Source organism: Phalaenopsis equestris, unplaced genomic scaffold, assembly GCF_001263595.1.
Source record: "Phalaenopsis equestris unplaced genomic scaffold, ASM126359v1 Scaffold000697, whole genome shotgun sequence".
NCBI lineage: Eukaryota > Viridiplantae > Streptophyta > Magnoliopsida > Asparagales > Orchidaceae > Phalaenopsis > Phalaenopsis equestris.
The window spans coordinates 516,085-541,111 of record NW_018165137.1 but is presented as its reverse complement, the minus strand read 5'-3'; the positions used below and the strand labels follow the sequence as shown (position 1 = coordinate 541,111).

The 25,027-nt window shown below is 37.0% G+C and overlaps 1 protein-coding gene across 3 annotated transcripts in view; it reads left to right on the top strand.

Annotated features, from left to right (window-relative positions):
* Positions 1-5,682: 5,682 nt before the first annotated feature.
* The window catches only part of LOC110030310, a 55,094-nt gene continuing 35,749 nt past the window's right edge, over positions 5,683-25,027 (top strand). For 2 of the 3 annotated variants that reach the window (XM_020732963.1, XM_020732961.1), the window contains exons 1-5: positions 5,683-6,072; positions 6,221-6,376; positions 22,737-22,805; positions 22,929-23,099; positions 23,727-23,870. In XM_020732963.1, coding sequence (XP_020588622.1) covers positions 5,749-6,072; positions 6,221-6,376; positions 22,737-22,805; positions 22,929-23,099; positions 23,727-23,870 — 864 coding nt within the window. In that variant the 5' untranslated portion in view covers positions 5,683-5,748. Of the gene's footprint in view, positions 6,073-6,210; positions 6,377-22,736; positions 22,806-22,928; positions 23,100-23,726; positions 23,871-25,027 lie in introns of all 3 variants that reach the window. The other variant, XM_020732964.1, reaches the window with a different exon arrangement.

Sequence of the window (25,027 nt, the reverse complement as noted above, 5' to 3'; positions counted from 1 at the left end):
AGGTAACTCCTCTGTTTTGATCAATTTTGGCAATCCCACCAAGCCAAATTGTAAATTTATTTTTAAAAACTTTTGGAGCCTTTACTTAAATTTTTTTGATATCATTAATAACACTTGGAGTTGCAATGTGGTTGGTTTTCTAGTTTTTGCTATTTGCAACAATCAAAAGAACATTAAAGATGCACTTCAAGTTATGAAATGAAATTCTTCTAGGTTTATTTTTTATACTAACATTGATCTCAAAAGTAAAAAATTAGAGATTTAAAGCCTTTTACATACTAAATTGCTAAATAATGACCTTCTAGCTTATACTAATTCAATCTAAGAGCAACTTTTTTATGCTTATTTTTGTAATACAAATGAATCAACAAAGAGATAAATGTGCTTGGCTTTTTAAAATTGAAGATATCATCACAATATTTTTATCAAATAGTTAAAATCAAAAGTAGTAGAAACTATAATAGAAAACTTTTCTTGAATAATTCTCACATCAATTTTTAAGAAGACATTACTTCCAAAGCCATTTCTCACATCTCTACAATGCTTGACACTCCAACTTATGCTTACCACTACTTAGAGATAATCTCACGAGCCAAACTCTTATTGCCCAATATTATAATTCTTTACTTGTTTAATTCACTAAAAATTAGACTAAAAAACATTTTTTTAAGATAGGATTTGCAAAACACCTAGCCTTGATGGTTTCAATTCAAAATTCTTTAATTATACTAAATTTATCATTGGTCCTTCATGCATTGAGGCAATTAAGTACTTCTCTACTCAAAGCTTCCAAATATGGTGAAACATATTACTAACACCATTGTCCCTAAAGGATCCCATGATCAATCCCTTTATGGTTACAAACCCATATCACATTATAACACTATTTATAAGGTCATCTTTAAACTCTCCGCTAAGAGGTTAAAAAACATTCTTCCTAATATTATGCATTCTATTCGGGTTGTCTTCATCTATGATTGTGATATCTCTGATAATATTATTTTAGCAAGTGTGATCTTATATGGTCTCAATTTATATGTTCTCCCAACTAATTATGCTCCTATATTGACTCATGAAAGTTTTTTATAAAATGAATAAACATTTGCTCTATGATGAAATGCAAATTTTGGGCTTCAGTCCTCTATTTATTGAATGCATCAAAATTTGTACCACTCGTGCTAATTTTTCTATTATTATTAACTGTAAGAGGAGTTGATTCTCAATGATTTCTCTAGTTTAAGGCAAAGTTGTCCATTATCTCGATATATTTTTGCAATTGTTATGAATACATTCCTTAGAATCATGGCCACTTAGTTTCCCAATTCAAATCACATGGGCACTATGACTGATGGACTTTAGATGTCTCATATCATATAAAATGATGACTTGTTAGTTTTTGGTAGAGTTAATATTAAATTTATTAGTTTCCTCTCACATGTTCTTTGTATTTTTTATAAGCAACTAATATTTATATTAACACTTCCAAATAAACCATATGCTTTTCCAAATCTATTGATAATATCTATATAGAAAAAAAATATGTGGATACATTGGATTTCAATATAAACCTCCCCATTAGGATTTTTTTGGGGTTACTATTACTTCCTTCAAGCTAAAATAGTCTTATTACCTTAAACTTTTGAATAAAATGATTCATTGGTTATCATGTTGGAAGCAAAAATCTTTATTTATTACAAGTATACTCCAATGAATAAGGTCTTCCTTATGGAGTTATATCCACTATTAGTTCATGTCCACCACATCCTTAATAGCCTAAGGAAAAAAATCACTTTTCTTATTAATAAATTTTTTCCAACATAAATGAGTTGATAAAAAAGTTGCATAAAATTTCTTGGAGTATCACAACCAAGCCTAAGAAAAAAGGTGGCCAAGGTCTCCCCATTTTTGATATTGTATGCCTCATGTGCAAATCCAAAGTTATATGGGGTTTATAACTCTCGCTTCTATCTCTTTGATTAGTGAAGTATGCATTATGGCTCCTTATGACACAAAATGAATTACAATTTCTCCATTTTTTTAAAAAAAATTATGAATGTAATTACTAGAATTAGACGGTGCTTATCTTTTCAAGTCACTTATAATGGAAATTCACATTTATTTTTTGAACAATTTCTTATAGATCTCCACTTTATGAAATTCTTAGCAACCATGTTTTTTTCCTAGTTTTCATGCCTTGTTAATACGAAGCTTTTTGATGTTATTGTTAACAATTCTTGGCTCTTACCCTCTACTACTAAGGATTTGGAGAGTTTTATTCATTTATTCTTAATACTCCATTTTAGTATATAAGATAGTTTGTCTTTAGAAAGATCATAATTATTTTTCTCATAAAGTTATTTACTCCATTGTTTATAATGATTACCTAAAAATTCACTGGAGTAAATACATATGATACAACAACATGTAATTATTTTTTTGTCCCTATGTAGAGAATTCTCATTTGGGACTGAAAACATATGAGATACATTTAAATATAGGGCTTCAAGTGAATTAACTTTGTGTTCTTTACAACCTTGTGACTCAAACTCACCCTTATTCTTGCATGCTTTTCTTCCATTTCTATACTCAAATCATGTATTCCATATGGATACTTTTTTTCTCCTTGGCAGCAATTTACTTCAAGTATTCATCCGTTTTGATACTTTCACCTGCAAATTTATTAGTCATTTCTTTCTATTAGATGTGCATATTGCTTCTCATTATATATGGCTGAAATGAAATAATTGAGTTTGCAATATTAAATTCTTTCGTGTTGATGCTCTTATGAGAAAAACTCTTATTGCTATAAGACCAAAAGCAAAAAAAGAAATTTAATGAGAAATTTTCCTAAATTCATACACAAGCTATATTATAGTTGATTTTGTTTTCTTAATCATGTCTATAATGCTTTATACTTCACTCATATTTTAAATTTTCTTTGTTATACATGTTTTTTTTTGGTAAGCTTTGATGATATCCAACATATTCAAATGAGACTCAACTGACATTCTAAAATACTTTTTTATATGGTAACATAAGATTATTTTTATTGTGGTTGATGCATTTTTATCTGTATTGATGGATATTATTCAATATTTTGGTTGCTCTCTTAGAATGGTTGGTCATCTATGATACATTTATTAACCGTTCTCCTCTTCCCTTCATGATACGATAGTATTATGGTTACTTCTAGAAATTCAAGGCTCCACTTCTATGACTTAAGGCTCGCTGATGTTTAGCCTTCTTAACTTGTATTGGTGCTTCTCATCTGCTCTATAACCTTGATCATTATTGTGCTAATTGTGCTCTATGAGGGCTGGTTTTGCTATTTGTCTGTAGGTGAAACTATTCCTGGCTTGCACATATTCATATTTTTTCATGGGCTTGCATTTTTGTGGTTTTTGTGCTAGTTGATCTTGATGGTTCTAGATGGAGCTGCTCATTTTTTTTATTTAGGTCATTCTGAGCTCACATTATGAGCTTTTAATGTTGCTTTTAAATTTCTCTTTATATTTTCTAGAGGTATTTGTTTACCTGTTATTTCCTTGGCTTATTTATTTTTTTATGGCAGCTTCTCTGTTTACTTGTAATTATGTTTAACTTTTAATAATTATTCAACTTCTTTATATTGTGACCCAGCGTTATGCTCAATATATTCTTAATTGGATTGATGGGTATTTTGCAGTCTATTGGGTGCTCTTTAGAAATTGCTTCTCTTCTATAATACTTGCATTAACTGTTCTCTTCTTCCCCTCACAATACAACAACACTATAATTATTTTTAGTTATTTAAGGATCCACTTTTATGGCATAAAACTCGCTGGTGTTTGGTCTTCCTAGCTTAGGTTCGTGTTTCTCACTGGCCCTCTAATCTTGATCATTTTTGTGCTTAATTATGATGTGTTTGCGTTGGTTTTACTATTTGGTCTTTGGTGTAACCATTCTTAGTTTTGAGCACCCTTTTTTTTTGGGCTTGCGTTTTGATGTGTTTGGTGCTGGTTGATCTTGATAGACCTAAATGGAGCTACTCATTTTATTTTGATTCATATCCTTTTGAGGTCATATTTTGACATTTTAATGTTGCTTTTAACTTTTTTATTTTTGTTAGAATTCTTTTATATTTATTTTTTTCTTTTTTGTTTTTGATGGGCTTTTACTTGTAATTTCTTTTTAAAGAATTTGATCTTGAGTATTATAGTTTCGTACAGGAGAGCTTTAACAATATAGTTTAATAAGATTTATCTCTCAATTTAACGTAAATCTAGCTAAATGCAAAACATAGAATAACAAAAAATCAATAGTTTGTTAAATCTAAAATTGTCTCCATTTCGTATGGTTTTCAACATAAATCTAAAGTTTGTTAAATACTATTATTAAGTGAGTCAAAGAGTCTGTTTAGGGCCGTTTTTTTTCGTGCGGTGCGTCCCCAAATCACGACATCCCGTCGTTTGGATGCCAACTTCTTGGCTGCACACTGCTAAAGTTGGCGGAAAGCAGACCGCAGGATCAATCCTGCGGCCCCGCGTTCGCCCTGCTAATATTGCCATAGGCCCCACGATCCTCTTGTCTCGCAAACGCTCTTCGTCTCTTGCCCTTGCGTCCCGCCTAGTGTTCCCGAGGCTTCTTGCGAAGCACCATGCACCTTCTTCTTCCTCAACGAGCCAGGTAACCCGCGCCTTCGTCTTCCTCGACCAATCAGGTAACCTGCGCCTTCTTCTTCCGCACGAAGCCCCCTGCTCCTTCTTTCTCACGAGGCTGTATCATCAGTCAAAGATTATTCGTATTTTTCCTCCTCAACCCATCAAAATTCCTAAATTTCATTTCCCTCATCCTCCTCATTTCCCCCTACAGGGTCTCCGTTATCTTCTCCAGCTTCGGCCTCCAATGCCACAAATCCACTCCCTCGAGCTTCTCATATTCCTTCACCATCTCCTTCGTTGTACACAAACCCCCATTTTTCCCTACTCCCTCCTCCCCCCAATCTCCTCTACCTCTTCGTTCATCCTTATCTGTAGCATCCCACTATCCGTCTTGTGTATTATAACAAAACAAACACTAAAAAAAAAGAGTTGGCCTGATCAATCTTCAAGGATTTTGTAATTCCTCACAGTAGTTTTGTTATTATTTGTATTTAGCTGAATATGTGAAAGAATTTATAACAGGTGGGTGCTTAGAGTGTGGTAATTGGTGATTCTACTTTATGGAAATGCTTCCACAACATTTTACATTTTAATTGTTATTCTCAATGTTTATTCTGAAGGATGAGCTTATTCCCAATGCTAACCACTATTCCTTATTCTGTACTATTTTAAATGAATTTTTGCCTTAAAAATATTAAATTTATGGCTATCATAGTTTAATTATGCACAATATTACATAACAAAGTCAGAATGATCATTTTTTCAGAAACAACTGTCCCACAATTGTTTTCACACGACTATCACAAAGAGACAACCAACTTTCTATGACGCAGCTTCCTCAAAATAGCTTCCTGGGACAACTCAGCTGCATCTTATTAAAAAACTGCAGCTGCCCCAATCAAACCCTAACTAATTTAGCTTAGGAGGAAAATATATCAAATGAATTTATGAGAACATTAACTTTAAATCAAATATTATTCTAGATTTAATAGCATCTTGAGTTGATAAATGCGAATTTATGGCAAAAATTACTTAACTTAAACCGTAGTCAGAGCGAAGCGCCCCCTTTTCCAAGCCTCCAAAATGCTTGCTGTTTGAAGCCGGAAAAATGGCAGGCACTTTCCTCTGCTCTCTCCCCTCTTCTACCTTCACTTACCAACTGTTCCCTGCCTCCATCAAATATAACTTTATTCTTCCTCTCCTTTCTCTCCACTCTTCCTTTATCTCCTCGAATCATCCCTCAATCTGCTCGTCCCACGACAACAATCACCGTCGCCGCTTTCGCTTCCCCTGCTCCGTCTTCTCTTCCTCTATTCCAGGCAACCGTCCCACCTTCAAGCCGGACGATAGCAACTTGGACTCTGACACGCAAGAAGCCCTGCTCAGAGGAGGCGAGCAGGTCACCTCTGTGCTCGAGGAAATGATCAAGCTGGTATTTTATGGACAACTCTACTATTTATTTGCTTATTCGGAGTCGAATCTTTTGTATCTTCACTTTATATTGTTTTTCAAAATGTTTTTTATGTGATAAATGACTTTTTTGGGCGTCATTGATCTCGTCAATTTCTAGTATTTTGCAGCTTGAGGACATGGAGATGGATGAGGCGTCCCAGGCAGTGGCAGTGGAAATCGCAGCACAAGGGGTTATCGGGAAGAGGGTTGATGAGATGGAGTCGGGATTCATCATGGCTCTTGATTACATGATACAACTTGCTGAGAAGGATAATGATGACAAGGTAACTGATGAATGCTTAGCCCGGTTCTTTATACTAAAAGTGCTTACTTGCTCTCGTATTTTTGTGTTGGGGCCAATTTCCTTTAATCACCAATTACTTAGTTCTGATACTAACGCACTCCATATTTTGATTAATTGAAGTAATTCTTCTGGGAATAGTCTTCTGCAACAGCAATTCGTGCATAGAAATAATTTGGATTATCCCTCTGAATAAGTCAGCTTTCTCCCCTGTAAGTGTAGAAGACTGAAAGAAATTGTTGACAGTTCGGTTTTACCAAAAGAGACTATGAAAAAAGGGTACGAAGTGGCCTAGCCCTAAGCGACTTATCAAGTTAGCATGGTTTGGATAAGCTTTTTTTTACGTCCTTCATTAAAACCAACACGGGCTGGAAAACTAATTTGACGAACAACTTAAAGTTGAAGCATCAAGCTCAAATATCAATGTGATGATTAAGAAGACATAGATGGAAAACACATCTAATGCACCAATCCTTCATTTCTAAGTGGCTACTGGAGAGATTCTCCACGTGGAATAAAAAATAAATAAGTACGATTTAACATTATCGAGAAAACCCTCCTTCACTTTGTAGATTGTATAGGATGGTTACTAAAAACATTAAAATTGACAACTAAATGTCTTTGTCGGTCCTTAGTAGGTTGCACTGATGCTAGAGAAATCTCCTTAAAAAAGGACACAAATTTGACTGAATGCTTCACTTGGCTCAGCTGTAGCTTCTGGTGAAGTTGATTGAGAAATATTATGGGCAAAGCTGAGTTGACAACCAGCTGTAGCTGAATCTATTGGGTGCTGTTTTAACATAAGTTATAGAAAAATATTTATGTATTTTTTATGATGTAGATATGTATAAGTGACAAAGCAGTTCCATAAAATAGTAATGGATGGTATGGTATACATGCAGTCGGACAAGTCCACACACACATATATAAGATAATTAATTATTCTGAGAGGTGGTGAAAATAATAATATTGATGGTAATAATAAAAAATCAAATACCCGAATCTCATGTCAAATCATCGAAGAAATCTAATTGGATGCATACCTGAATCCATTGAATAATAAATATGGGGTTATTGACCTTCCATGTTTAAAGCGATATTTTTGAGAGAAAGAAAGAGCCTTATTTTCACTCAATATAGAATGTGTGTAAGAAAGAGAACCGACCAACACCGATCATGATCTTATTTATATTTTGAATGTATATATTCTATGTTAGACCATCATTAAAAATAAAATAAATATCTAGTCTATACACTATTAATTCTATACAAATATTAAATGGCTCATAAGCCAAATACTGATCACAATTTGAATAGACAAGAAAATTAATATAGCACATACTATATAATTAAAATTTATGGGCACATATATAAACTTTTCTAACAATCTCCCATTTGGACCACATATATTACTTATGAATTATGTATTATTAAATATTTTAAGACCTCAAAATTTATTAACTTTTCAAAGTAGCATCTTTAAATAATCTGATCATCAATAATAATCACATAGGACCAAAGAAATTTGTCACTATATTTTTTGGAATAAGGCTGATCCATGATCATAATGTTAATATAATAAACAATATAGATCAAGTATAGATATGTAGTATGAAATTTCATGCAATATGATTATATCATGAATATTTCCGATTGGTGTTATATCATAACTCAAAAGAAGTTTCGACGATGTTTTAAATATTTATGCTATACTATAGTTGAAACTATTTAACTTTATTTCAAAGTTTTCAATAATAACAAAATTTTGATCTGATGAGAAAATATGTTTACAAAAAGTAAATATCATAAATTTACTCTTATTATGCTAGCATATCATCAAGATAAGTCATGCCCATAGGAGCATGCTCATGAAGCACTTTAGGTGATAAACCTTTTATAATGGATCCAAAATCATAAGATTTGTGATTATATTTTCAATTGACATTTGAGAATGCCAAACCCTTTTATTTACAACAAGAAACTTTATATCAATATATTTTTTATGTTGATGAACTTTTATTGTACTTTGAATATAAATCAATTGATCTATTATCATAATTTATTTTTAACGAACTCTCAATACCATTAACATTATATATCCCAGTGATAAAATTTCATAAAAATACTCATCAATTTGATGCCTCATAAGTCATAACAAGCCATGAATTCTGCTTTTATTATAAAGAAAACTATGAATGATTGCTCGACATTCTTCCAAGATACACCTCCATTAGCTAACATGAAAATTTATCTTGAAAGGATCTTCTACTATCGAGGAAACCAACAAAATTGAAGTTATAATATCTCATGATCTCTAAATAATTGGATCTCTGATATGTGAGCATTAAATTGTTTGTTCTTTCGAAATAATGCATAACCCACTTTACTATTTTCTACTGATTCATTCTTGAAATACTTAATATCTCCCAAGCATTCTAACGATGTTTATAATATCTAGACTCATACAAACTTGAGCATATATAAAACTCTTTACTACACTTGCATAAGGGATCTTTCTCATTTCCTTCTTTTCATTATCATTTCTTGGGCATTCAAGCATACTGAATTTATCACATTTAACAATTCACGTGTCTTCTGACGCACTATGACTCATACCAACTTTACTAAGCACTTTATTAATATATGCCAATTGCGATGAAGTCAAGTATACAATGAGAACGATTTCATTGAATCTGCATACTAACACCAAAAAACTCATTCTCAAGATCTTTCATTTCAAATTTCTTTGAAAGAAATATCTTATTTTCATGCAAAAAGCTTATATCACTACTTGCTAGTAGAATATCATCGACTTATAACAAAATAAAGATAAATTTACTCTCACTAATCATTTGCTAAATAAAAATATATTAATCAACAATAATTTTTTAAACAAATGAGTAATCACATATTAAAATTTTTATACCATTGATGGGATACACACTTTGCAAATTAAATATTTAGAATTAATAGTTTGAAAATTTTCTACTTGCATTATGTGTTTATTTTGCTTCAATGTCACAATTAAGAAACATGATTCTGCATTGAGTTTATGTAGCTTTAAATGAAAATGAGCATCACTACCATAATGATTCTAAATGTCTTTGGAAGAAACTAGAGATAAAGTCTCTTTATAATTAATATTTTTCTTTTAAGTAAAACCTTTAGCAATAAGCTATGCCTTATAAGTTTTGATGTTGCTGTAGCTGCTCCGAAGCTGTCATATTAGTGCATATACTGTTCTGAAGCTGAAACACTGGTACCATTAGATCCTAAGATTGATCATACTCTCCTAAAAAGGCTTAGAGAGGGTGAAAAGTTTATCGACAGCTGTAGATCTCTATAGCAAATCTCAACAACCAAGTAATAAGCCTATAAGCCATTGTCAAGCTTGGAGTGCAGGCTAAGAACTTTGACATAAAAGCATGCCAATATAAATGATCATGAGCTCTCAATTTGGGGGTTAAGATCCAAATGCCCGTATCAGATTTATTTTATAAAATTAAGTTACGATAAATACCAAAGAAGTTATCATGAGCTCTCAATTTGGGGATCTAGCCGTAGATGATCCATACGGTCTTATCAAATTTGTTTTATAAAATTAAGTTACAATAAAAATGAAGTTTTTGATGATTCCATCAAATTGAGATTAAGTTACAATAAAAATGAAGTTTTTGATGAATCCATCAAATGGAAATTAATTTTGTTTTTATTAAGAGATCAAACAAAGAGCTAGCTTAACTCTTCACCCAACAATTCCAACATAAGCTATGAAGACTTAAATTTATAATCCAATTACTTCTTACTTGTGAAGCAAGCTAAATTGAGAATCTACTCCAAGTTTTGTCTATGGAGGTTGAGACATAATATGATGCTTGGGAAAGTTTAAAGGACTTATTGAGAAGGAATCTATATCATAGCCTTCCCAAATGAATTTAGGCACAAATATTCTATAATAATTTAGCCGAATCCATAAAAACATTGGTTGAGCCCATATAGTTAGCATATTTACGAGCAAGATGCAAGAGGCTATTTATGACCAACTTAAGTAGATGCCATGAATAATAAAATACATGTGTCTGTGTGTTGTGTTTGTCTGTCTCTGTCTATCTGTGTGTCTATGTGTCTGTTTGTCTCTATCTTTGTCTTTATCTCTGTGTGTGTGTGTGTGTGTGTTTGTCTGTGTGTGTGTGTGTCTGCGCGTGCGCGCTTGTCTGTCTGTCTATTTCTCTGTCTCTATCTCTGTCTTTGTACGCGCGCGCGTGTGTGTGTGTCTGTCTCTATCTCAGTGTGTGTGGGCGTGCATGCGTGCGTGCGTGACTGTCTGTCTGTGTCTGTGTGTCTGTATGTGTGTGTGGTGCTGTGTGTGTGGTAATTTGAAGGAATATAAAATCTAGCTAATGGCTTGGCAGTTAGGATAGAAAACTATATTTACACCTAAGACCTAAGAACTTAAAATCCAAGCACCCAATGAAACATATTTTTCTTAGAATAAAGAAATATAACACCAAAGACAGAGGGCTTAATTCCTAGGCACCAAACCTATCATATTAGTGCATATAATTTCTTAAATATAGTATTTATACACCTAAATCTATATATATAATCTAGTGTTTAGAGTTCTATATTTATTTGTGCTTGCTGAGATTAGGTATGTTATGTGTTGCTGTATTTCAGATTTCTACAAGAAGTCTTTTCTCATGCTAGGGCTGTATCTAAGGACAAATGGTACTCTGACTGTCCTGGTTCGAGGTGGTGTTTGTCCCTTCTGACTCCCCTTTCCGTTTTCCTCCTTCTAGTGTTGCAGCTGAACCCTGACATCTCTCTTTCTGTTCTTGCCGATCCAGTTACCCATTTCCACTTGCTTCCCTACCGCTCCAGCCACCTACTATCAACCTTAACTAGCCACTCCAACCACCAACTCTCAACCTAACCTGCTGTTCCGAGCCGCCAATCACCCCCACCATCTCCCGCAGCCTATCCACCTCCTGCTACCCCGTCGACAAGCCTCCTGCAATCTCCCATTCTTGCCGCACCCTCGTTCACACTTTCCTGTTCTAGCCACTAATCCAGCCTACACCCCATACCGACCCCTTGAGCTCTCCTTCCCTTTCAGCCCTCCACCACAACACCCCCACCGCTGCCGTCCCTGAATTTTCTTAATCATCCCTAGTCAGATATTGTTGTTTGTCGTGTTTTCATTTTGTTTTGGAGCAGTCCCTACTCACTTGCTTAAAAAAATCTGCTTCCATTATTTTGGGTTTAGTTAACTCTGATATTTTTTAGTATCAGAGCTGGCCTGCCTAGTATTATCCCAGGCCCCCACAAAAAAAAAAAATCATAATGTTTTCTTTTCTACTCTGAACCACCCCTGCCAATGCCACCGCAGAGATATATGTAGGACCCTACTCGGGATGAGATCCAGAGGGAGATCCGTCGCCTGCAATAGACTAGCAGTGACGGACGATGGGACTAGGGGAGGTTACCTTCGACCGCGATTTGGAGAGTTTAAGGGGAGATAGGGACAAGGATCTGAATCCATTCCATAGGGAAGATATCAACGACGAGGCATAAACACCACATCGTTTCATAAATCAATATCAGAGGAAGTCGAGAAAGGAGCCCACATATGGAGGCAACCGAGATTTTGGCATCAAAATGAATCTACCATAGCTTGATGGAGGTATGGATCTAGATGAGTTTATTGATTGGCTACAATCCGTTGAACAGATCTTCGAATATTAAAATGTGCTTGAGGATAAACGAGTGAAATTAGAGTCTATTAAATTGAATGCATGCCTCTTTGTGGTGGGAGAACTTATAGAGACAGAGGTAAAGAGAAGTCGGTGATAAGATTACTAAGTGGGAAAAAATGAAGAAAATAATGTAATATAAATACCGTACACCTCATTATCGCCAGGACATGTTTAAGAGGCTTGACCACTTACAAAAACGAGACCTTTAGTGGAGGAATTCACAACTCAATTTGACTAGTTACAGATGAAATGCGAGTTGATCGAGTCAAAGGAGCACACTATAGCTTGGTACTTGGGAGGCCTGAAGCCCGCTATTGGCAATGTGGTATAGCTATTGCCATACTGGATGTTGAGGGAGGGATGTTCAAATTCTAGTATTGAAGGTGGAAAATAGCAGAAACAGAGCATGCAACAGTCATCCTTCAGACAACAACCTTTAGTATGGTAACCAAGTATAACTAACGTGAATGACAAAGTTATTTAGGGAGGAGCTTGCAAGACTGGACATGAGATTGATCGGATCAGAGTGAGAAGATACAGTAGAATGGAAGCTCTTCCAATATAGTATTAGCTAGGAAGTGTTTCAGGTGACACGACTATGAGCACATAGCCTACGGCTGTCCCATGCTTAGTGGTCACATTCAAGATTAGATCATTGTCGAGGAGGTGGATGAGGAGTCAGAGGATAGCCTACGGGAGCTTCAGCTCTAGGGGAGGAAGGATAATTGCTTGTTATATGGGGAATTTTGTAGTCAGATCCATAGTGGGATAAATCATGGTTGAGGCATAATATCTTTCACACCAAGTAACCTGTAAAGGGTAAGGTTTGTTGTTTGATCATCGATAGCAGAAACAGAGTATGCAACTGTCATCCTTCAGACAATAACCTTTAGTATGGTAACCACGTATAACTAACGTGACTGGCAAAGTTATTTAGGGAGGAGCTGGCATGACTGGACAGGAAAATGATTGATCGGATCAGAGTGATAAGATACATGAGAACGGGAGCTCTTCCAATATAGTATCAGCTAGGAAGTGTTTCACGTGACACGACTATGAGCACATAACCTACGACTGTCCCATGCTTAGTGGTCACATTCAAGATTAGATTCAGGTGAAACGACTATGAGCACATAGCCTACGGCTGTCCCATGCTTAATGGTCACATTCAAGATTAGATCATTGTCGAGGAGGTGGATGAGGAGTCAGAGGATAGCCTACGGGAGCTTCAGCTCTAGGGGAGGAAGGATAATTGCTTGTTATATGGGGAATTTTGTAGTCAGAGCCATAGTGGGATAAATCCTGGTTGAGATATAATATCTTTTGCACCAAGTAACCTAGAAAGGGCAAGGTTTGTTGTTTGATCATCGATGGTGGGGGTTGTGAAAATGTGGTGTGCACACTGATAGCGAAGAAATTGTGATGAGCCATGCAAAAACATCTACAGTCCTATTCTCTTACTTGGTTGAAGAAGGAATGAGATACACATGGATCAACAATGCTTGGTCGAATATTTAATTAGGGACCAACTACAAGAGCAAGTATAGTGTGACGTTGTTCCGATGGATGTCTGCCACATTCTGTTGGGTAGGCCTTTATAGTTCGACCGCAAGTCTCAACAAAATGGCTTCAAGAACATTTACTCTTTTAATAAGGAGGGAAATCACATTGTGTTATTACCTTTTAAGGATGCAAGAGATGGGGACAATATAAAGGAAGCATTAGTTCCACCAACCACTTTCCTGTAGTTAGTTAAAGGTGCTCCAGTGGCACTGACATTAGTCCTTCTAGAGGGAGCCGGGGAGAGTGAGATACCGACACTACTAAAGCCACTTGTCATGGACAAACTATTTTTGAAGTCACCCGTGTGACCTTCGCGCTCTTCCTAAGCACTAAGCCAGTCTAACTCTTGCAACGCTTGGACTTGGAAGCATAAAACTCTCTAGGAAAGAATGACAGATTATTATGAGAAAGGAACACTTCACTAAGAAATAATTACACACTTGGTTGCTTGTAAACCTTGGTTGGTTTCAAATGAGGGGGAGGAACCTATATTATACTTCTCCTTCAAGTCCTAAAGAATATTTTAGATTACATTAAAATAGACTATCTTCTAGATGATTCTACATTGTTCTTCAGATATACATGATTCTAGAGCTTTCCAGAATATTCTAAAGTTCTTTTGAAGTTCTCTTTTTCAACATATTTCTAGAATGATGTGAAACCTTCTAGAATTCCTTAGAATATTTTTCTTCTTTCTAGTATTTTATAGAATATACTTTTCCGTGGCTTAAGGGATGTGACTCACCATTTCTTGAGATGGCAATGCGTGACACTCTTCCCCATCAAGCTCGCAATGCTCTCATTGCGCCTTCCTCCTGGTATTATTGAATCTTTTCTTTTCCACAATGTGTTTTCATGTTCTAAGTTGGTTTTGCTATCAGATAGTCATTTCCACTTGGTGAGGTACTTCTTGTGGTTTGGTACCCCTTTTCAATGATTGATCTGATCAAACCAGTTTTTTTATCCAATTTCTTATCAAAAGAAGTGATTAATGTTGGTGGTGCTTGCTTAGGGTTTCCTCTTGATAAATCTTCTTTTTTATACTCCACATTTCTCCTTTTCTTGGTCGTCCACCTTTTTGTTCTTATTATAGTTTTAAGCAGCGGTGCTCTAACTAACTACTTTTGTTTGCTTTCAGACTTGACAAGTTTGAAAGCTGATGGGCTTTTTTCCTCATAATTGGTTGTAATGGAGAGGGTTGTTGTGTAGTGAGATTTCATGGCTGGCGGCTTGGTCCTTGTATCTAGCATAATTTTGATAGTTTTTCACTCTTATAGGAAGTATCTCTTTTGGTAACTCTGTAAGTGAGATATTTTCAAACCCATCAATAACAGTTGCTAGCTCCCTCGACATGTCTTCTGTGGGCTTTGGTTTTTCATCAATTGAGTCATGAAGAATATCTAAGTGGCTTTCCTCTTCTTATCGGATGCCTTCATGAATTGAATGACTGACGGATCTTAGCTTCTTTCTTGCTTGTCCTTATTGTCGGTGTTAAGCAAGCTTGATTGCCTTTCATAATGCACATGTTATTGGCGAAATGTCATGAGAATGTTATTAATTGATCCAAGAAGTCGAGTGCTATAACAACTTTAAAATCATCCATTTGATTGATAAAAAAGTCCAATGTTCCCGAGTAAGTTTCAACATTGGTCTTTACTCTTGCTATTACATGAATTGGTCTTGCTGCTAAATTAACTACTTTGATGGAACATCCTCCTTTAGTTTCTTCTAGTCCTATCCTTTGTGCCTTTTCAATGGAGATGAAGTTGCGAGAAACACTTGTGTCCACCATGGCTTTAGTAGTCTTTCCACCCATAACCATTTCCACAGAGAGTAACCCTTTTACTTGAGGTTTTGACGAAGTTTGCATCACATTCAGTAGTTGCATAGATCCCACTTGTGCCGCCATATCACTTCCTCTTGCTTCTTCTCCATGATGGCTTGCTAGTATAGAGCTCAAGACTTTTTTTTAGGGCAATCCCTTGCCCAATGGGATCCTCCACGAAGGAAGCAGTTGTTATGTGGCTTAGTTTTGTTGTTATTAAGTGTCCCTTTGTCTTTGCCCTTGGATGAGATCAATTCACGACGAGTTTTTTCCTTGTGTTGGTCTTTATCTCCTCCACTTTTGACATAGATATTCTTCTTATCTTTGGTATTCATGGACTCTTTTGTGTAGTCAATTAAGCTTTCGACAACTGCAATGACAGTAGTAAGATTTTGCACTTTGCGCCATTTAATCTCTGCCTGTCTACTGTTGGAGTCCATCCATGAAGCTGAAGAGAGCATCCTTGTCTGCATGTCGGGTATTTCAAGAATCAAACTAGTGAACTTCTGAATGTATTCCCGAATCGATCCTGCTTGTTTGAGTCTTTGCAATTGGGCTATAGCCTCATTTTTCACATTCTCAATATAAAATTCTCTTAAGTTCTTTATTGAATTCATTAAAGGTAGATATGGTGTACACATCTTTCGCTATGTCGTCTCGCCTTTTTCTTCACCATTGCATAGCGCTGTTAGAGAGATACAACAACAACAACAAGCATTTATCCCACTAAGTGGGGTCGGCTTCATGAATCCTTTTTCTCCATTGCATCTATTAAGTGTCATATTTTCATTTTATTTTAATAGATTAAGATCATTTTCTATACAATATGCCCAAGTATTTTTAGGTTTACCTTTGCCTTTCTTAACATTAGTCGAAGCAAAAACATCTACTCTCCTACTTTGCCTTTCTTAACATTAGTCGAAGCAAAAACATCTACTCTCCTACTCATATCATCAGTTAGTCGACGTCTAATGCAACCAAACCTTCTAAGAAGACTCTCTGTAATCTTGTCTGCCATTGAAGCTACACCAACCCATCACAAATATATTCATTTCACATTTTGTCTCTACGTGTCAAGCCACTAATCCACATAAGCATTGTCATCTCAGTAACATTTCCGGTCTGTTTGGAGCAACTGCAGCTTATTGAATAATCTGCTTATTGAATAATCTGCTGAATCTGCTGATAAGCTAATTAAAATTAACTTGCTGATAAGCTAGGTGCGGTGGTTATTGTAAATTTTTATTTTTTTGGAAAAGCCAGCCGCTGTCAGAAAACTGCCACCGCACCTAGAAAGGTGCGGTGTGAAAACACTGTTTTCAGCGTTTTGAAAACGCATAAGCTGCCAAAGCGCACTTTACCTAAACATGCCAGGTGCGTTTTCAAAACGCCACCGCACCAAATAAGCTGCCTCAAACAGACCCTCCACTTTGCTTTATGCTTCTCTTTTAAAGACCAAAATTCTGCGCCATAGAGCATTGCAGGTCTCATCACCATTTTATAAAATTTTCCTTTTAGTTTAAGCGATACTTTTCTATAACAAAATAGGCTCGAAGCATTCCTCCACTTCAACCAACCAACATGAATTCTACTAATAACATCCCCATCTATTTCACTGCCACTCCGAACAATAAACTCGAGATATAAAAAAAAATCACACCTTTTAATGACTTGATCACTCATAGTTACAACTCTGCTGTTAGAGCTACTAGTAGTAAAATTACATTCCATGTATTTAGTCCCCATAAGAAGTTGTCTACTTCTTTGGTGTTGTGAGCTCCTCCAAACTCTTTAGCTTTGGCACTTCGATGCACTTTGTTTCGAAAGCATGTTGGTTGGTTCATGTTGCTAGTGCTTGCTTGCATAAAGATACATCTCCACACATCTCCTCCAAGCTGGCACGTAGGTTGCTCATCTTTTCGTCATGAGATCGTTGTAAATCGAGGAGCTCCCCCATTAGGTCTTCTTGCTTCTTCGTCAATTGGTCTTTAATGGATTTCTTTAGTTGGAGCATTATACCATTGGTTATGAAATAGATAGTGATGTCCTCCTCGCGGCGATCCATTTTTTAGCCTAGATTCTCCATCGGGTCTCCATGCATTCATAACCCCCTCTACCCGAGCAAGGTGCGAATCAAAACTATCTATGAGCTTTTTTGACCACCCATGTGGTTTGGATGCAGCAGGATTTCGTTGCTCCTCACAACCTCATCTTTGTTGTGATGACTTCCACATTTGTGGTCTCAAACTCAATGACATGTTCTTTAAAACTCTTTACCATGCCTTTAACATTTGGCTCTGATACAACTATATAGGACGAACTTCTCTCAAGTCACCCGTGTAGCTTAAATGCTCTTCTTAAGCACTAAATCAACCTAACCCCTAGAATGCTTGGACTTGAAAGCATACAACTCTCTAAGAAGGAAGGAGAATTTATTGAAGAAAGGAACACTTCAATAAAGAATGACAGATTCCACACTTGGTTGCTTAGAAACCTTGGATGGTTCCAAATGAGGGGGAGATACTCCTATTTATAGTCCTCCCTTTGGCCCTAGGGAACTTTCTAGCTTACATTAGGATAGACTAACTTCTAGATAGTTCTACATTGCCCTTTTATATATATATGATTCTAGAGATTCTTAGGCTATCCTAGAGTTCTCCTTGAACCTTTTTCTTTCCAACATACTTTAGAATGCAGTGGAACCTTCTAAAGCCTCTTGGATTGCTCTGCTTTTTCTGGCATTCTATAGAAAATCTTTCCCATGGTTGGATTGCCAACTACTTTGAAGATGGCAGAGTGTGACTGCTATTCCAGAATGTGATGACCTCAACTTTTCGGAGGGATTATTATCATTGAGGGACATTCAACACGCCATAGATTTTATACTAAGATCAATGCTGCCAAACAGGCCCGCTTATAGATTGAGGGCCGTGCAGTACGAGCAATTACAACGAAAGGTATATGATCTTGTCCTAAGGGGGCTAGTCAGAGAGAGTAGCAGTACGTGTGCTGTCTCACCTTGATGGTGCCCAACAAGGACAGGTCGTGGCAGATGAGCATTGACAGTGGGCCATCTACAAGATCACCATCAAATATCGGTTTCTTATATCTTGGCTGGATGATCTCTTGGACCAGTTACACAGAGTCATCCTTTTTTCTAAGATTGACTTATGCAGTGGGTATTACCAGATATCGATGAGGCCAGAAGACGAGTAGAAGATTGCTATCAAGACAATAGATGGCCTATACGAGTGGGCAAGTATGCCCTTTGGCCTGTCACAAGAGCCAACATTTTTATGGGGTTAATGAATCAAGTATTCTGAGCCCACATCGAGAAATTTGTGGTGGCCTACTTTGACGACATTCTTGTACTCAACCGATTTGAGGATCACTTACAACACCTGAGTGAAGTGTTCAAGGTACCGCGAACAAGGAAACTATATTCCCATCCAAAGAAGTGCCAATTCATGATGGACCAGGTACATTTTTTGGGTTATATTGTGCTTAGTGTAGGCATTCGGATGGACTATACGAAGATTGAAGCCATTGTAAACTGAACCACATTACAGACGTTCACTGAGCCGAGACAGTTTATAGGGCTAGTGTTGTTTTACAGGCGATTCATCAGAAACTTCAACACTATCATTGCTCCCCTTACATAGCTTTTAAGAGGAAAAGAGTTCACTTGGACAACTACAGCTCCGACCAGCTTCAACACTTTTAAGGAAAGATGACTCAGGCACTAGTTTTAGCATTGCCAATTTTCAACCAACTGCTCCAGGTAGAGTGTGATGCATTCGATGTGGAAATAGGAGCAGTGCTGAGCCAGGGAGGTCATCTCATCAACTTTTTCAGCGAAAAACTGAATGACTCCCGGAGGAAGTACTTGACCTTCGATAAAAATTTTATGCTTTATCTGATCCTTTGAGCATTGGAGCCATTACCTGCTCACGAGCGATTTTACATTGTTCACTGATCATGAAGCCTTAAAATTTTGAAACAATAAGAGCAAAATGAAGGGCCGACATGCCACTGGGGTAGAGTTCTTAGCATTATTCTAGTTTTTGCTTTAACACAGGACCAAGAGCCAGAACCGAGTAGTAGACGCACTGAGTTGTCATCGCGTGATAACGTCAAGTCAGACTCGAGTTATGGGTTTTAGGGTAGTAAAGGACTTATACGAGGTGGATGAAGACTTCAAGGAAATTTGGGAGCGATGTCAGGAGAAGCCTACTGAGCAGTACACAGGGCCGATGGGTACTTGTTCTACCATAGTAAGTTGTGCATTTCGTGGTGCTCGCTACTTGAGGTCGTTGTTCAGGAGAGCCATAATGGAGGACTGGCATGACATTTTGACAGGGACAAGACTATCTCACTCGTGAGAGAGCACTTATTTTTGCCCCAACTGACGAGAGATGTGGAGCAACATGTTATATGGTGTAGAGTTTGCCATAAGGCAAAGACCAGAGGGTAGAATGTCGAGTATATTACCAGTATTGGAGGCACCGTGGGTGGACCTCGTTATGGACATCGTCGGAGGACTTTCATGAACACAGCAGAACAAAAACTCCGAGATGGTGTTGGTAAACCATTTCTCGAAGATGACGCATTTCGTGCACTGCCACTGGATGTTGGACGCATCTCATAGTGCAGACATGTACTTCAGAGAGATCGCGAAACTACACGAAATTCCCAAGACCATTACTACCAACAGGAATGTTAAATTTCTGAGTCACTTTTGGAGGACCTTGTGGGGAAACTAGGCACCAAGCTCTAATTCAGTTCAACAGCTCATCCACAGACGGCCGGTCAAACTGTTGTATTAAACAGGAGCCTATAAAATCTTTTGAGGTGCTTCATGTGAAAGAATATTAAGCAGCGGATTCTAATTCTTACTCAAGCCAAGTTCGTCTACAACAAATTCAGGAGTCAGACTATAGGACACTTTGTTTGAGATTGTGTATGGAAGTCATGCCAGTTGAGTTGTTACCATGCCTGCCAACATCAGAGATTAGCGTGGATGCTGAAGAACAGGTTCATGAGATCTAGAAACTCCGTGAGGAGGTTGGAATGAAGATTGCTAAGCAGAACCACAAATATTAGACACAGGCGTATAAGTCAGGAAGTGTGATATTTCAAAAAGGAGACCTCGTACGGATTCGACTGAAAGAGAGATTTCCTGTTGTAGCATTCCAGAAACAAAAGCCCAAAGGAGATGGACCTTTTAGAATACTTTGGAAGATAACTGACAATGCCTACAGGATGGACCTACCTGGGGACTAAATGTGTCCACTAAGTCCAGTGCTGTGGATTTGACACCATACTTTGAGAATCCAGAAGCTTCAACGAATAAGATCGAAGCTCCCCAACGCCCGAAGACTGATGCGAGGCTGAACCGGCCAAGGCAGGAATCCTATCCAGCTTGGGCGGGAATTATCAACCCCTTTTTTTCCCTTTCCTTTCTTATTCCCCGCCTACCTAGTTCTATTTATTGTGTGCTTGCTGAGATTAGGGTTATGTTATGTGTTGTTGTATCTCAAATTCCTGCCATAAGTCTTGTCTTTTGCTAGGGCTATATCTAAGGACAGGTGCTTCGGTTGTACTTTATTCGAGGTGGTGTTTGTCCTCTCTGAATCCACTTCATGTTTTCCTCCTTCCTGTGTTGCCGCCGACCCCAACATCTCCCTTTTCCTTCTTGTAGATCTAGCCGCCCATTTCCACTTCCTTCCCTGCCTCTGCAACCGCCTGCTTTCACCCCTAATTAGCCGTTCCAACCGCCATCTCTCACCCCAACCTGCTTTTTCGAGCCGCCAGTCACCCCACCATCTCTCACAGCCTAGCCACCTCTTGCCACCCACTTACTTGCTCCCAACCATCGGTTAGCCTCCCGCACTCTCCTATTTCAGCCTCAAGCCCCTTTTAACTCACTCTCCCTGTTCTAGCCGCCGGTCCACCCTACAACCCATACCAACCTCTCTACATCTCCTCTTTCAACTTTCAACCGTAGCACCCACACCACTACCGTCCCAGGATTTTTCTAACCGGTTCTAGCCGGATATTGTTGTTTATCGTGTTCTCATCTTGTTTTGGAATCGTGATTGTAACCCTATTCATTTGCTTGATAAAATTTGCTTTCGTTATTTTGGCTTTAGTTAACTTCAGTTTGTCTCACACACAGATATATGTGTGTGTGTGTGTGTGTGTGTGCCGGATATTGTTGTTTATCGTGCTCTCATCTTGTTTTGGAATCGTGATTGTAACTTTACTCATTTGCTTGATAAAATTTGCTTTTGTTATTTTGGCTTTAGTTAACTCCAGTCTGTCTCACACACAGATATATATATATATATATATATATATTTGTGTGTGTGTGTACGCGCGCGCGTGCAATTATAATAAATCCTTTAAATTAATAATAAACCGTTTTTCCAAAAAAATCGATAATTATAAATATTTTCAAGGTGAATCGAAGTTTCAACATTATTGAATCAAATTCTTATGGCTGAATAAAATTTTCATTTCTTAAGAAAATAAACGACATTTATGAAAACACATACAACAATATATCAAGAAATATAAAGGTTTTGATCAAAATGTATACTAAAATTTTCTTCTTTCTTGGTACTCCAAAAAATTAAAAAAATCGAAAGTAGAAGAATGATGTATGAAAGACGTTTAATGTGAAGTTAATGGATAATGGATGATAGCCGCTGACTACTACAATAATCATATAGCAGATGAATCTATCCCAGTTTGAAGATGCTTGAACTTCTGTAGGACTTTGAGGCTTGTTCAGTACATATGGTGGTATATTCTATTTTTTGTTAATCTTTTTCTGAAAATATCTTGTTGATCAACAACTCGAGGTTGAAGACAATAATGGAGAAAAAGAAGAAAAAACTGGCATCAGTTCTCATTTATTATCAATTATAGCTTTTAAGCACCGTCAACTTGTTTTTTCATTTTTTTTTTACTTCTCTTTCAAAGGGAAGCATTGTTCACGCTTTTAATGGGAAATATGCTCTTGATTTAAAGGTAAAATACAGAAGCGGGCTTGAACTTTCTTCATTTGCAATCATCTTATATACAAGCACTTTTTCCCAATTTATCCTTTCTATCAGACGTTCTATAGCTGTTGATATTTAAACCTATTATTTCCTTGTGCATTCTTGTCATGGCAAACTATTTTGTGTGTTCAGCGCAAGTTGCTTCTGGAGGTTATCAAACAAACAGTTTTAGATCATCTTACCAAAAAGTGCGCACCCCATGTGAGTTATCATCTTTTGAAACTTAAGCAAACTGCATACTGATTGATTAAGAAATGAGAGTTTGATATTCATAATCAATTTCATCTTTGATAATGTAATCAACTGCTCATAACTTTGAAACAGGTTCAAGTGATCGGATTGCTTTGCCGTACTCCACATAAGGAAAGCAGACATGAATTATTACGGCGAGTAGCCGGTGGTGGCGGTGTCTTCAAAGGGGAGAATGATCTAAAGGTACAACTGCCAGGAGCAAATCTGAATGATATAGCCAACCAGGCTGATGACCTGCTGGAGGTATTGTTCTAAAAATATATGATAGACTATACCTTTCGTAGCCATAGCTTTGCCAAATCATCATTGATGCTTATTTATATGTAGTATCACATTTTGCTTGCTGGCAAGCAATGTTTTAATACAGCTGAGCTATATCTCTGTCAAATATCTTTTGTGAACTCAGATTATTAAAGAATTGCATAGAAAGACGGTGTAATGATTACAATTTCTTTTGCACCCTAGCTTCAACATTTGGAAGGGCAAATGCAACTTCCCTTTGTTCAGAAAGATGATTAACTTGGTGGAGACCAATGGAATTTACATTTATCAATAGTAACTGTCTTGTTTTTTCTATTTAATGCAATAGCTGAATTGATCAAGAAACTAAAAGTTCCAGAACGACTTGAATTATCTGAATGATAGCGTTAGTTATCTTTAATCAGGATATCTTTAATATTGATGATGCTACGTAATTTGTTTATCTGTGGTTTTGTAGTTATGTATTAATTTCATTCAATTTATTCGTTACTCTCTGAATATTAATGTCCAGACTCCAAAGCTAGAATGGAAGTATTATGTGCAGAAAATATATTGTGTATCACATGAAACAGAGTTACTGTTCCTTCTTAATTGTTTATGTTCTTACAGACAATGGAAGCCAGGGCAACAGTTCCAGATAGAAAATTGCTTGCTAGACTTGTTTTGATCAGGGAAGAAGCCAGGAATATGATGGGTGGTGGGATACTAGATGAAAGAAATGATCGTGGACTGAGCACACTACCTGAAGCAGAGGTTTGTGATTTCTCAGCTACAGCATATAGTTTGGCAATAGATTTGTGCTTTAAATGACTTTAGCATTCCAGTGTTAATCTAAACTATTATCTGATTTTGTGGGGATTTTTTTGTTCATCTAAGGACCTTTGCAGAGATATTTCATAGCTAGCCATAAGTGACGTCATGAGTAACCAAAATATCTTTCGCTGTAAAACTGTTTAGACTTTAAATTGGCCCTATTAGAGGTGTATATGTAATGTTTTTGTTAAAATAGGGTGTGCGGAAGAGTTTATCTATTTGGCGTCACCCTTGCATTATAGGGAGATTGGTTTCATTTTGAACTTCTGGCTAGTTCATAATCGATGTGACTTAACCCTTGCTTTAGGACCATCGTAAAAAAAGAAAGAAAGATACAAATAGATTGTATGAGAGGGCCCAAGCATGACACCCTACCCACACGGTAAACACCACATGCAAATAGTTCCAGAAAAAAAGAAAATACAGAAAAATACTTGAGAGCCCAAAAATCAAAAGTGCCAAAACATATAGTAAACCCGGTGGTATCAGGTAGCTAGAGAGCGACTCAATTTTACTCTGCCTCTGCCTCTGCCTCTAGTTCTAGGAAAGGGGCTAACTAACAAATTGATAAGATGAGTTCCATTGCCAGTAGTAACCAATGTATCGTCCAATAATTTCCTGAGCTCGAGTCGTTTCCCCCTCCCCCCTGGAATAGCCCTGCCATTCCTCATCCGAAGCCTGACTCACTGATCAGTGGATTGGTCTAAAGTGTGTCAGACATGTGTAGGTGTTGAACATTGGAAGCATCTACTTGTTGTATCAGCTGATCTTTTATCTCTCGTTATCTCTCGTATGTCTTGGCATGTAAGTGATCCTTCTTCAATAACAATGAGTGAAATAGACACGTTTGGATCAGTACTAGTAGTATGGGGAGTTGTTTCATGAGACTCCAGAGTACCATGCTTCAATCCAACAGCTGGAAGAGAGTGTTCAAAAGCACGAACATCCAGGGGTAGAACGACTTGGGTATGATGTTCTTCATCTGAGACAATAAATGTTTGAATAGGAGAATATTTCCCATCAGGAACAACGTCAGTCAGATGAGCAGGAGGTATATGCGGTGTCAGAAAGAGGGTCGGGTTACACCTCCTCAGCAG